We start from the raw sequence: 14,562 nt of genomic DNA on the forward strand, positions 1-14,562 counted from the left end.
AGTATTCAAAAATAACACTAAAAATTAAGAAAGTTGAACTAGCAATGAGAAGTTTTAACTGAAATAATACTGTTCCATCTTCTTTTAGAAAACGAGATCTTGAAAACCAAACTGCATCAATGATGTCATTATTGAGTCACTAGCGTATTTTTGTGTGAGTTTTTTCCAGCAACTGTAAAAAAGCTCTTTTTTGACTATGCACTAGTTGGGGAAATGGTGAGGAGATATTTTTAAGCAAAGACCAAATATTTTCTCTATGACTTTCATCTTCAAATCAAATCTCTTGTTCAATAACTTTTTGAAGATTTTTTTTAAAAACTTTTGGATTTCTTGGCAGGGACTGCAATCTTTTTGTCAACAAACTGTAGTTTCTGTTTCTAAAAAAAATCCCCAGCATTTGGGGTTTATTTTCATCTTCTCTAGTTTTATCATGCATAAATGGAGATTGCACCACTGAGTTACCTGTATAAATTTGTATACTGACATGTTTATTTTCCCTTGTTCAGAACACCTTGACGCTAGGGTACATGTTATTCTTGAAATTAAAGTGTTGCTCTTCATTTGTCACCTTCTTCCTCCTCTGGAGGATTGGAGACTTCTAAATGAGTGTGAAATTGAATGCAGGCTATAACTCTCTGGATAGGTCCCTAAATTTATTGGTTCAGATTTCAGATTGTTAAAGTAATAGCAACAAAAATTTGGAATACAGTAAACTGGAACTGTGATCACTAATGAGCCTGCTCCGTCTCCTGCCTCTCCCCAGCTGCTCTGTCTGTGCTGGCTGGGTTAGACCTGAGGACACAGCCAGGGCCAGTGCAGGGCAGGACTGAAGCTCAGGGTGGAAGCAGGGAGAGGCACCAACGCAGCCTCTCCTGGGCCCTTAGAAACGCTCCCTCGGCACCTGCAGCCTTGTCCTAGAGGAGGTCTGTGTGCTGGGGTCTCTCTCCAGGAAGCCATGAGGCAGGGAACCAGCAGAGCGGGAAGCTGCCATGGTTGGAACATAGACAGGCCCAGGACACGTTCCCGGCAGATGCCTGCTGGGCCTCCCAGAAAACAGTAGCAGCGCCCCTTGGCCTCCTGGGCCCAGGCACAGCTCTGGTGACCCAGCCCTAGCTCTGTGGCCAACATCTACCCTGCTGTCCTCTCAAGAACAGCACCCCCTACTCTTCCTTCTGGTTTCTCCTCTGTCCCCAAGTCTTCTGGCTGGTGCTGTCTTCACCTCTTCGCTTCTCCCTCCCGCGGCATTTGCCCTGCTGTCTGGCTCCAGGAATCCACAGGTTCACTGCACAGCCACTATGGCTGGACAACGGAGCTCTCAGAGACTCCAGGCACTTCTCTGTCTTCAGTCTGGGCTCCATTTTTGCACTTTGTGTCAAAGATTTCTTTTTATTAAAGTAAGAATTTTAAGAGGGTTCCATTTCCAAACTTTTCCACATTTTAATGGTCACTTGTTCTGCCTCCACCCCCACCTTTTTCTTTGATGTCTATTTGCTGCCAGGCACCACAATAGAAATAGTGCCAGGCACACTAGGGAGATCTGAGTGGCCTTGGGCAAGTCTCTGTCCTTCCCTTCAGGGCCTCTTTTCCACATCCATGATTTATGAGGGGATCAGTCTAGATCAGAGGTCTCCAGATATAAAAAACATGGAGGATGCATCCATAATATACATATATGCTCACTTATAAATGCTATACCTTTACTACAATACTAATATTTTATGATACAGACACACAAAATAAGAAATTTAAAAGCTAATGTTCACACAAAATATTTAAAAATTCATAGTATTTATTTTGCATCACAAAATTTCTTCCTCACACAATTTTATGATTTGCTTGTAATTAACAACAATGGTATACGGTACAGCTACATGGTTGTGTAGGCTTCACTATTCTTTGAAATCATGCTTTGACACTTTGCTATAGAGCTATTTGGAGGTCTGGCTCTAGTTGAGTTTATTTTTAATGACTGTCATAGCTGACTCAAAAAGAAGAAATGTATCATCAGCTGCACATATTAAATTATAGTACTCATTTTCAAACCCATCCACCAATTGAAGGCATTTTATTGAAACTGAGCTTGTAGGTGTCTATCTTCCCTGACAGTGGTGCTTACAAGCTAATTGAAAAACATTGCATTTTTATATTTTTAACAAATGGACTCAAAATCCACTGACACTCTTTAGTTGGGTGATTTTCAGACAGATTAGAAAAATCTGTTTTTAATATTTTCAGGTTTGCAGATAGAACTTTTTTTTTTTATAGGTGACACTACATGTTTTCAACAACAAAGATCTCATTTTCAAAATATTCTTTTCAAAGCATGAGTTTCTTTGGAAAAGCAAGTACTTTCTCACTCATTGTTAAAACGAGACACTTCTACCTTGAAGAGTCAGAAGCATTCGAGTTCCTTTTTTGGTGGATATCTGCTAGGTAGCTGACTGCCAACAGCCACTTGTCATCATAAAAAGCTCAGCAAATTTGGAACGCTTGTCTTTTTGTACAAAAAACACATATAATTCCTCTTGAAATTTGATGGCTGTTTTAAGTGCTCTGCCAAGAGATAACAAGCAAACCTCCACGTGATTCAAGAGATTTCCAGAGTCACTTCCCTTCAGATTACAAATCATTGCAAATGTTTTACTCTATGTTAAACTCTTTTTTAAAAAAACTAAGCACACCAAAGCATCCTGTAGTACGTTGTGCAGTTCTGGATTTCAGTTTGTGCCTGCAGCAGCCTGCGGGAAATCCTGCAGGGCTTTAGTTTCACATGTCACCCTCACTGCCCCCTAACCCAGAAACCTTTTTAATCACAGAGCAGCACCCCATCAGAGATTACTCAGACAATTCCACCCGTGAACAGTGTTTTTATTAAAAGAGTAATGTACTGTGCAGGCCATATTGTCTCTTTCCTTTAGTGGCTCACAAAATATGGTCCCTTGTGTATTTTATTACTGAAACAGAACCTAGGAAAACCATGTTAGAAACATCTGTCCTTTCCTTCAACTATTTAGCAAAAATTCCAGTGTGAAGTATGATCTAATTCTTATTTCCCTACATCTCGCATCTTCCACCAGTATCTGTGGTCACCATGTTGTGCTCTGTGTACTATTCTTATAACCACCAGCTACCACATCAGCTGCCCTCTTCCCGATCTCTGTAAGATAAGGGTGTGTGTGTGTGTAGATAACAGAGTCACATCACATGGGTCTAAGGAGGAGTGGATTGGCTTTCTGGCAGTCATCACCCCCTCCCCCATCACTCCCAGCAAAGCCAAGTAACGGGGGCGGCCCCCAGGAAGGGGAGATTGGTATCTCACTCCCGGCTGGTTATTTGCTTAGGCAGTGAGCTTGTTGCTCTGCCTTGCACCTGTCTGAAAGCAGGAGAAGAGGACTGAAGCTGGGGCTTCTTGTTATGTCTGACTGGATTCTCATCATTTCTGCCTCTTAGAGAAGAACTCATATTTCAAGAATGGGAGGTATCTGCCCTTGACATTTTAGAGAAGCTCTCTTGCATTTGCATTTTAAGCATTATCTTCGGTCGTGGTTTCCTTGCAGAAATCTTGTTAAGCCACCTATCCATTTGTGAGAGTTAAATTAGTTAAAATTTGGCAAAGTAATCTGTAAAGCCACTTAGCTAGGTACGTGGGACCTGGACCTCGTCACTGTAGATAGCCCTTTTCAGTGTGCATTTGAGGCTGTTGCACCTAGTGTTTCTGGGGAGTGTGGAGGTGATAGGGTGGAGGAAGCAGACACAGGGGGGGGTGTGGAGGTGATAGGGTGGAGGAAGCAGACACAGGGGAGCTTGTTTGGAGGTTCTGGCAGGGCGGCCCAGATTCTCCTGGACCCTGGCTACTCCTGGAACACATAAATGTATATATATCTATGAAATTAACCCCATCACCTGGGGAGGTGACTTACAATGCAGATTCCTAGGTGTATGAGTTTGCTAAGGCTGCAGTAACAAAGCCACAGCTATGTGGCTTAAACAACAGAAATGTATTGTCTCACTGTGCTGGGGGCTGGAAGCCTGAGATCAGGGCATCTGCAGGGTTGGGCCTTGGGAGGGCTGTGAGGAAGTGTCTTTGCCTGCCTCTGTGCCAACTCCCGTGGTGTGCTGGCCATCTCTGGCATTCCTAGGCTTGTAGATGCATCTCTCCAGTCCCTGCCTTTCTCTTCACTAGGCGTTCTCCCTGAGTGCGTGTTTCTGTGTCCAAATGCCCCCTTTTGGTAAGGACACCAGTCAGACTGGAAAAGAGGGCCACCCTACTTCCTATGCCCTCATCTTAACTAATTATATGTGCAAACACTTTATTTCCAAATGAGATCAAATTCCAGGGTACTGAGGGTTAAGACCTCAACATGTATATCTTGGAGGAGACATAATTCATTCCATAATGCTGGGCTAAAACAGGGCCTCTGAGGGTGGGAGCTTACAATTTATGTTTTTAACATGGACCTCGGGTAACTTGTATGCTCACTAAAGTTTAAGAACCACATGGCCACCTGCAGTGACACAGCATGTCCTCTCTCCCACCTCAAATCCATAGCAACACAGTAGATCCCCCTTAACCCAGGGGAATACTTTCCAGCACCTTTGGTAGATGCCTGAAACCATGGATAGTACTGAACCTTATATATACATTTTTTCCCATGCATACATACCTACGATAAAGTTTAATTTATAAATTAGGCACAGTAAGAGATTAACAATGTATTACAATTATAACAATATACTGTAATAAGCTATGTGAATGTGGTCTCTCTCTCTCAAAATATCTTATTGTTCTGTTCTCACCCTTCTTATGATGAAATGAGAGGACAGGAGGTGAATGTGGCAGGCACTGTGCTGTAGCATTAGGCTGCTATTGACCTTCTGACGTTAGGTAGGTCAGAAGGAGGAGCATCTGCTTCTGGACTGTGGTTGATTTTGTGGATATTTGTGGATAAAGGACACTACTGTACCAATTAAAATTAAACTATAGATTTTAATATGTAGCTGAATTGAAAAGAAATGAAAGAGAAATTATGTGCCAAAAAGAGAGGAATCAAAACCAGAGAGCTGAGCTGAGGCTAGAACAACCCAGTGAGTGTTAGACAAGAACGTAGGCGCCTGGGGGCTGGAGATGGGGCTCAAACACCCCTGTGGAAGGTGACAGGCCCATTGTGTGCTTAAAGCAGAGGCACTAACCTTTTGCATGAAGCCTGGAGCCTTAAAGAGATTATCTTGTTAATGAAAGCGGGACCAGAAAAATCAAGCAGAGATTTGTTTCAACTAATTAAAATTTGGAAGATTGAGGATGGGCTGGCCATTCAGACCTGCTGTGTGAATTCACAGATTCAAATAGCTTTCTTAGCTGAGGTACATCTAAGGAAAGGAAATTTGGGCTGGAGGAGAGGGAGGATCTGGAAACCAGAGCAAAGTGGGGCTCTGATAAGGCCTGCCAGCAGGCAGGGGAATTTAGAACAGGGAAGGGTGGGGCCCTGAGCAACCAGGGGAAGGGAGTCCTGGTAGGTGGGAATGGATTGGGGCACAGAAAGAGGGAGGTGGAGGGTGCCTAAGACACACTTACTGCTTTTCAAGATTCTGAAGCTTGTTCTGTGCCTTTGACTCTCATTAGATCTGCCCACCCCACAGCCTACCCAACCTACCCATTCCTGGGGGCTGGAGGGAAATGAGCAAGGTGGTCTTAGTGAGCTGTCTCTGAGCTGGTTAGAGAAGCAACTGGGTGTTTGTCCAGAACCCAGTGGAGCCAGCATCAGAAGGGCCCTCTCATGTACAATCCTAGCCAGGCCCAGTTTAGGGGAACTAGGGTTTCTAAAATCATGTGACCTTACTCATTTGGGACACGAATTTGAGAAACAGTTTGATTTAAAACGAGAACTGCTGTGCAGATCATAACATCTATAGTAGCTCGATAACAATTAATAGCTACCACTTGTTGGGTGTTATTTGTCAGTCACTGCAACTCTAAGTCAATCTTGTTGAATCCTCACAACAAACCTATAGGTAGATATAGTACTCTAGAGCTTATAGATGAGAAGTATCTTATCTTGTAGATGAGAAATCTTAGGCTCCAAGAGATTGTATATTATATCTAAACTAAGGTCACCACTAGTAAACAGTAAAGCTGAGATTTACATCTGGGTCTGTCAGACTTCTACATCAGTATGTTGACAGTGGCTAATTCTGGGGAGTGGATGACAAGCTATTTTTATCCCATCTGTATTTTCCAAATTTTATACATAAAATGGAGAAAAATTAACCATAAAAAGAAATACAAACCAAAAAATGAGCCTTTGGAAGGTGTGTGCAGGAGGAGATGACAGTGGGGAGAATGATGTTATGCATGGGCCTTCACCCTGGGTACCGTATATCATGCCCAGGATCCTGCCTTATGGACCCAGTACTACTACAAGATGTAGATTGTTGCTATTGTTTTCTTCTCAAAGACAGGACTGTGCTTCTGATAGATGAGCAAGGGCCAGGGAAGCATGAACCTGACACTGATAGACCTCCCCTCTTCTTCCTCCTCACTCACAGGTCAACCCTTTCAGAGACAGAATCTGCTGTGTTCTCCCATAACGATGTATTCTCCTTTGAGGATGTGCTGGGTATGGCATCTGTGTTCAGCGAGCAGGCCTGTCCCAGCCTGAAGACTGAGTACACCTTTCGCATCTATGGTGGGTGCCACGGGGGACTGAGTGCCAGTGGTGGAAAGGGGACACATCATAGAATAAATACATCATTGGTTTATGTGGATATCTATGGGTATTATCAGGTTTCTTGAGAACTGTAGATTTTTTTAAAAATGGTTGTGAGCTACTACTCCAATGGATTGGTCCCCTCCCCTCTATGCCATCAGAGGCAAATGGAGTCATTGGTGTTGATATTTTGCAGTAGTGGTGTGTGTAGGTCAGAGAGAGAGAGAGAGAAAGGACTTCCTATGGGTATTCAGGAGTCATGTTTGTTTTGCTCAAGTTAAGAGACTTGAACACTAGAACTCGTGCAGCCACTAAATGGCTGAGAAATCTTAAACAAATCAGTTCACTTTTCTGGGTCTTGGTTTCCTCATCTTTAAAATGAAGAGATTGAGAGAGTTCATATCTGAGGTCCTATGATTTTTTTGGTCTCTGCGGTAGCCATAGGCTCTGCTGAAGTTCTAGTCTTCAGTGGGTCCATGTCCCTTTAGCACAGCTGCTATGTCTGGAATTCTCAAAAGGAAAAAAACAAAAAAATCTTAAAAAGCCTCCAAACAGACCACGTGCAAGGCTTTTAGCTCATCATGAAAACTGGGCCCCGAAGGACTTGTGCATTCATGCGTGCATATTTTGGTGTCTCACCTGCCTGCCTTTCCTGTCATGTCCTCCCTTGTCTCTGCACAGTAGACACCATCTTGCTCCTGTCTCACTCAAGCAGACTTGGGTAGAATGGAGTGCAGGGATTTTTAAGCCAGATGTACTATGAGGGCTCAGTTTTCTTATTTGTGAAAAGGATATTTTTGTATCTTATATGTCCTCAGGCTTAGTATCCAGTAAACACAAATGAAATCACAAATTCCCCTGCTGAAAATAGCTGGATAAATTACTGTCAAACTGTTGCTTCCAAAGATAGCAACTATAAACTCTAAATAAAATATAAAAATCAACTGATGGCACTAGAAAGTTACCAGGAGCAAAGAGTTGACACTTTGAAGAAGGAAATAGTACTAGATGGTATCCACCTCCAAACCTTTTTAAATTTTTTGGTGAATGGCATTGTGCAGGACTGAGAGGAACCCTACAATCTTTCTGATTTGAAGAATCAGAGAGTTAGGGGCACTTTCTCCCTGGAAAGTAAAAAGAAGAAAGAGTCCATGAAAGAAAGCCAGAGAAATGAAGCCCAAATTTTGTATATGTACCAAAATAATTTTCTGACCTCTAAACCATATATGCAAGGGCAATATCAAGGCAACTCAGGTAAGGATAAAATAACTGAATTGAGATTTGAATTGCCACTGTATTTTAACAAGGATGCTGTATAACAGGGTTTGCAGTTCAAGTCCCACCAGTTGTTTTCTAGAATAAAAATTCACCACTCTTTGAAGGACTATAACAGAATCCAGTTCCACAATAAAGCATTTACAATGTCTAAGATACAATCCAAGATTATTCAATATACAAAAAGTTTAAAAAACAGAAATGTCCAAGATACAAATAAAAAATATTCAATATACTAAACATTTTTTAAAAAGCAGAAAAAAATGATACATTCTCAAGAATGGAGCCTGATTCTGACATGATGTAGATGTTGAAATTAGCTGCTAAGTATCTTAAAACAGCTGTTAAACCATGCCTGATGATGTAAAGGAAAATATTCTTACAATTAATGAAGTGATAGGAATTCTCTGCAGAGAAATAAACACTATTAGAAAGAATCAGCTGGAAATAAATAATTGAAAACTACCTGAAATAAAAATTCACTGAATGGACTTAATTGGAGAATTGAGATGACAGAGAAAAGAGTCAGAAGCTTGAAGATAGATCAATAGTAATCATCTAAAGAACAGAGAGAAAATATATTGAGAGAAAAAAAGAACACAGGACACATTAATTCTGAAAAGAAAGGTCTAACATATATTTAACTGGAGTCTCATAAGGAGAGGAGAGAATGAATGGGGAAGAAAAGATATTTAAAGAAATATGGCCCCAAATGTCCTAAGTCTGATATAAGACAGACATTTACAGTGAACTTCAAGTGGAGTAAGTACAAATGAAATCACATAGCCCAATTCAGTTGGCTTAGTATCCCCACCTGTTCACTTGTCTTCCTTCTTCCTGACCCCAAGTATTTCTGGGGTCTCCACAGAATTTCCAATGTATCCAAAGAGTTCTACCCCACAAGCTGCTGCTACTCTCTGTCAGGCCTTCCACTACGAAGCACTTGCTGTGCTGTCTCTAGCCTTTTCTGCCTCCTGTCATTAGTCTTCTGGATGGGGCAGCTCTTCCAGATGGAGAATGCTGGGGGCCAGGATGCAGCTGAGCCTTCAGTTTGCAAATAACAGGAACTTACTTGAGTAAAGGCAAGCAATGAGGAACAGCACTGTATTAGTTTCCCACTGCTGCGTAATAAATTACCACAAATTTAGTGGCTTTAGATGGCACACATTCATACTCTCACAGTTTCTGTGGGTCAGGGGTCCAGTCCCAGCTTAGTCAGATCCTCTCCTTGGGATTTCACAAGGCTGCCGTCAAGGTTCTGGCTGGATTGCATTCTAACAGGGGAAGGAATCCACTTACCGGCTCACTCCAGTTGTTGCTCTGGGTCTGTAAATTCATTTCCTTGTGTCTATATCTGAGAGCCCTGGCTTTTCTCTGGATGGCAGCTGGAGGCTGCCCTCAGTTTCCATGGGCTGACCTGTGCTATTTAGCACATAGTCCTTCCCCAACATGGCCACTTGCTTCTTCAAAGACAGTTAGGGAGATCTTCTCTGGAGCCAGTATGCTAGCAATATAGAGTCTTATATAACACATTGCAATCAGAGAAGTGACATTGCATCACTTTTGCCAAGTTCTACTGGTTAGGAATAAGTCATAGTTCATGCCCACACTAAAGGGAGGTATGGATTATACAAAAGTGTGAACACCAAGAGGTACAGCTCATGGGGGAAGGGGGAACACAGAACTGAAGCAGGCCTCCTGGGGGCCTAGGATGAGGCTGGCAAGCAGTCGGGAAGCATGCAGCTACTTTCTTCTTTTCTCTCTATGGCTGCCTAGTCTCTCATCTCTGCTTCTCTCTGTGCACTTTCTCTTTATGCAGATCTGAAATGTCTCTGTGCCTATGGGCCAAAGATGAATACCCTGCCTCAAATCATGGCCTGCAGCCTTCACTCTGATTAGCCACAAGCATCTCTGTTTCTCACTTCCATTGTCTTAGGAGATGCTAATTGGCTCAGCCAATCCAATGATCTAGCTGCCCTTGGGTTGGGTGACCAGCCTCATCCAATCAATCACAGCCAAGAAGATGCAGAGTCACATAAACAAACACGGCTCCAACCTACCCCTGGGGGTGGGGATACTTCTCAGAGATGGCAAAGTGGAGGCTGGGCAGATATCCCAAAAGATGTCTGCCTCAGCTGTCTTTCCATAGTTTCCAGAGCTAAACAAACAAAAATACCCAAGCCTTCAGGGAGCTAGAAGAGCAGCAGGTTCTCTTTAGGCTTCAAGGCACAGGTGCTAAATCATGTTCAGCTCAGAAGTGGGGAGAATGCCCTCACTCCCAACAGGTCAGACTGAGTGCCTCAAGTCAGAGCAAGGACCAGACACCACCTGTCCCCCACACTGTCGCTGTATCAGTCCCTCTCTCCAGGCCCTTCAGATGGTTTCCTTCCTCCTTGAGCTCAAATACAAAAATAAAAAACACAAAGCCTTCGTGCAAATCAGCTGTGCAAATAGATGCCTGGGGACTCATAAACTCCAAGGCTTCACCAGATATACCCAGACAAATCCAAATTCTCTTCGGGCTCAGAAGATTTGTTGCTTTACAGAGCTGTCAACAGGATTAGATATGGTACATGTGAATCCCTGGGCCTGGTGTACCTGTCACGTGGTAGATGCTCAGTAAATTGAGGTGATGGTGGTAGCAGTAAAGGAACAAGAGGAGGCATAAAAGGAAGGAAAAGGAGGAGACAGAAAAGAGAAGACGGTGCTGGTAATGGACATGGTGATCATTCTTAGCTTAAGACCAAAGACCTAACTCGATGCTCTAGCCCCTCGTTACTCTAAGTGTGGCCCATGCATCTGCAGCATCAACATCACCAGGAAGCTTGTTAGAAGTGTAGAATCTCAGGGCCCCAGGCTCACCTACTGAATCAGAATCCACATTTTAACAAGATCCCCAGGACCAGGAGTGTCCTCTGCATCTTAAGGTTTAAGAAGCACTCAACTAACCCACTGGATCTCAAATGGCTGCATGCTAGAAGCACCTGGGGAGTTTTAAAGACCTATGGCTTTTTGGGCCCCAGCTGCAGAGAATGGATTTAACTGTGTTGGGCCAACCTGGTCGGTGGGCCTTTTAAAAGCTCCCTGGGTGATAATGAAGTGCAGCAGTTAGGGAACTACTGCTCTGACCGACTGCATCGGTTAGGATTGCCTTCAGTTATGTGTGCGAGCACTGATGCCAAAACAAAAGGAAAAGCCTGGGCATCTGGCAGCCCAGAGCTGGGGCCGCGGCTCCTGCAAGTAACAAAGGGCCCTGCTCCTTCCAGCCTCCTAATCTGCCATCGTTTGTATGGGACTGGTGTCCCACAATCACAAGATGGTTTATGTGCCATCTTCATCCAGGCAGGAAGAACAAGGGACAGGAGGAGGGATAAGGACAGAATGTACATTCAAAGGTACACATTAAGTCTATTCTCCTTTAACAAATATTCTTGGAAGTGCCACCCAGCATCTTTATACTTCATTGGCCAGAAGTATGTCCCATGGCCACAAACAGCTGCAAAGGAGACTGGAAAGATGAGTGTTTTAAGCTGAACATGGCATCGTCCTGAATAAGAATTGCAGTTCTTTTAGTAAGAAGGAAGGGCTGAGTGGCTCTCAATCAAGAATCCAGCAGGGCCAACCACACCTACCAGGGATGTACCTACTGAGCTCCAGTTTCTTTGCTTTGAGGTACACTCCTGGCCTCCAAATGATTGATCCTCTCTCTCTCCTCACTCCTGGGGAGACTTTCTACCCGTGAGACCAAAGCCCATCCCAGCACTGCCTTCCCACTCCCACCAGCTCAGCTTCTAGCAGCTGAGAGTTACCCTCAGGCAGGTGCCCGAGTGCACGTGGCAGATTTCCTACACCTTCCTGAGATCTGACACAGTAAGGAAGGATGCTAGTGACTCGGGAGGCAAGGGAGGCAAGCCCAGGAAACATGCCCTCCCTCCCTCAGTCACGTGAGCTGATTTTTGCAGAAGTACTTTGTAAATTGCAAGGAGTAACATAACAGAGAGGTTGGGATGATGATGGTAAGCATTTGGAGAGGGGAGGACCTGAACTCCCCTCTCTAATCTGACTCCACCAGCTCTCTAATCTCTCCCGCTGTTGGGAAACAGCAAGACGAAGGCCCCCCCTCCCCAGAGGGGCCCAAGGCTGCAAGTCTGAGGCTGCTGAGGCCACTTGGGTGGGCCCAGAGCTCCCAGCACCCAGCCTTTCCCAGACTGCTCTGCCCTTGCACACCCAAAGGAGGGGAACTGGCCAGGACTACATTTTACTCCAGCAAATTATTCTGCTTTCAAATGGCTTGGGACCAAAGCCTGTCACTTTGTTGCAGTCTCTGCTTATAGGAGCTGGGCCAGCAGGATGCCTGGAGACACTGCAGGGTCTCTGGGAAAGGCTGCAGAAGGTCTCACCCGCAGTGCATAGTCACTGCAGCTGCCTACTCCCTCCAGTCTGGCTGCTGGTGCCTCTGCCCTCTCCACTTGCTTTCAGCCACTACCCATAGTGCAGTGCGTGATAGCACAGTTGCGCAGAGAGCCCGGATGATTATCAGGGCTTACATCGCAGTCCCTGGGGTTGATAAACATTCATCTAGGGCGGAGCCACCTGCTTAAGGAGGAACACGGGTAGGTGTACCTTCCACCTGCCTTGGGGAACAGAGACAAAAGTGAGACTAATAAAAGATTGATTGTGGAGAGTCAATGACTTAAAACAGGTGAAGGTCTCAGGATACGTCTAAGTAGGTAGTATGCGCTCCATCGATGCTTATTACTACTGTAGTCATCATATGTTATTTAGCACCACCTTCCTCTGCGGCCTGCCCTGTAGCATGCCACACCCCTCAGGTCTGCCCAGCCTCAGTGAGGGCCAGGTTCCAGGCTCACGTGGTACATGGGCTCTGAGGGGCTTCCCAGGGGCTGATGGGAGTCTCTGGGGTCCTGGCTGGTGCCATGGCGCCCAGGACTCTTGAAGGCCAAGGCAGCTTCCTTCTCTCAGGCCCTGCCTCCTCTTTGCAGATTTTAATGAGAACAGCTTCATTGACGAGGAGGGCCTGCAGAGGATCAGCCTGCGACTGCTCAACAGTGATGACGTGTCAGAGGACCTGCTGGCCAACCTCACAAACCACATGTGTGCCAGGGGCTGCCCAGGCGGGGGCGGGCCAGGCCATCACCCGAAGCCTCTGGATGGCAGGCAGGGTGAGGGGCCCTTGGGGGTGGGAACACGGCTGGAGGCAGCTGCCCTCCAGTTTTCTGGCCTTCCTCCCCTAGCATGACTCCCTTCCAGGGTCCCCAGAGCAGTGTGCCTGAGCCACCCACTCCGAGGGGCCCTCCCACCACCTCTTACTGCAGGCAGGTGGCCCCAAAGCAGCTTAGCGTCAGATGGACACATCGCAATGTCCCCTTCTTCCCATGATCCCAGCACAACACAGTGCCTAGATGGCCTAGAGAGACAGTCCAAGGTGTGACAGTTCAAAGTGTGACAGGACGTGAAGACAGCCTTGTAAACCTGACAACATGGGTCCCCTTGTCCTAAGGCCAAGTGCTTTGAAGCAAAGATAAAACTGTGAGGGGTCGTCACTGCCTCTTTGACCTCATGGGCCTCTTGCAGTGCAGAGCCCTCGCCTGTGACCAGGAGACAGGACAGGTGCAGGTGGGATGGGGGCGTGTTGTCGCCCTGTTCAACCCTGTGTCAGAGGACCTGCTGAGTGCCTTCACAAACCACGTGTGTGCCAGGGGCTGCCCGGGCAGGGGCGGGCCAGGCCATCACCCAAAGCCTCTGGTCTAGCTCGCACTGCCAAGTTTGTGCTTGGCACCAAGAGGACTCTTCCCATGATGGACCAGCCCATGAGGTCCCAGACCTCAGTGCACATACCGTCACTTCTGTCCTTGTCCAGGAGCAGTGGGGAGCAGGTGGGGGTGAAGAACAGCCACCCCTTGGGGGCTGGCACTCTGGGATGCATGTGAAGCACTGGCAGAGAGCCTGGCCCACGGGAGCACTCAGTACATGGAATTTCTCCCCCCATCCCTGCACCCCTTTCATGCCAGGCTCCTCTCTGCTCTCTGGCTCTTCCCTACCCTGGTCAGGTCCTGAGTGAGTCTGATCTGGACAATGACAACATGCTGTCTTTCTCAGAGTTTGAACACGCCATGGCCATGTCTCCAGACTTTATGAAGTAAGGTGTTTGTGTGCAGGTGGTGGGGGGTGTGCTCAGCACACTGCTGGGCAGGGAGGAGAGCTGGAAGCCAGCCATCACTCAGAATAAGGGCATGAGAGGTTGGCACCAGAGGGTGCCCTAGGACCACAGTGAACCCAGAAATCAGAGGGTGCTTAGGCCGGCAGCTTAAGGCAGCTCAAAGGATGCTTTCTCTCAGTTCCTTTAGGATTCATTTCTGGGAATGCTGATGTGGCCACAGTTACCTGATCAGGCAGGCTCAAGGCAGACCATAGGAACTTGGAATTCAACCCCCTGCAGGCACTGGCAGCCTCTGATTAGAAGTATGACTTTGTCCCTGTCCTTCCCTCACTTTCTAGAATTCTGTCCCCTCAATAAAGAAAAAAAAACCTTGCCCCATTAACTCATCAGTTTTTGAATGCA

The 14,562-nt window shown here is 45.8% G+C and overlaps 1 protein-coding gene across 1 annotated transcript in view; it reads left to right on the plus strand.

Annotated features, from left to right (window-relative positions):
• The window catches only part of CIB4 (calcium and integrin binding family member 4), a 45,482-nt gene extending 30,988 nt beyond the window's left edge, over positions 1 to 14,494 (plus strand). The window contains 4 exon segments of the mRNA XM_073240225.1: positions 6,544 to 6,569; positions 6,571 to 6,683; positions 12,983 to 13,098; positions 14,051 to 14,494. Of these exon segments, the coding sequence (XP_073096326.1) occupies positions 6,544 to 6,569; positions 6,571 to 6,683; positions 12,983 to 13,098; positions 14,051 to 14,143 (348 nt within the window). The 3' untranslated portion in view covers positions 14,144 to 14,494.
• The last annotated feature ends 68 nt before the right edge of the window (positions 14,495 to 14,562 follow it).

The sequence above is a fragment of the Manis javanica genome, chromosome 1 (assembly GCF_040802235.1).
Source record: "Manis javanica isolate MJ-LG chromosome 1, MJ_LKY, whole genome shotgun sequence".
NCBI lineage: Eukaryota > Metazoa > Chordata > Mammalia > Pholidota > Manidae > Manis > Manis javanica.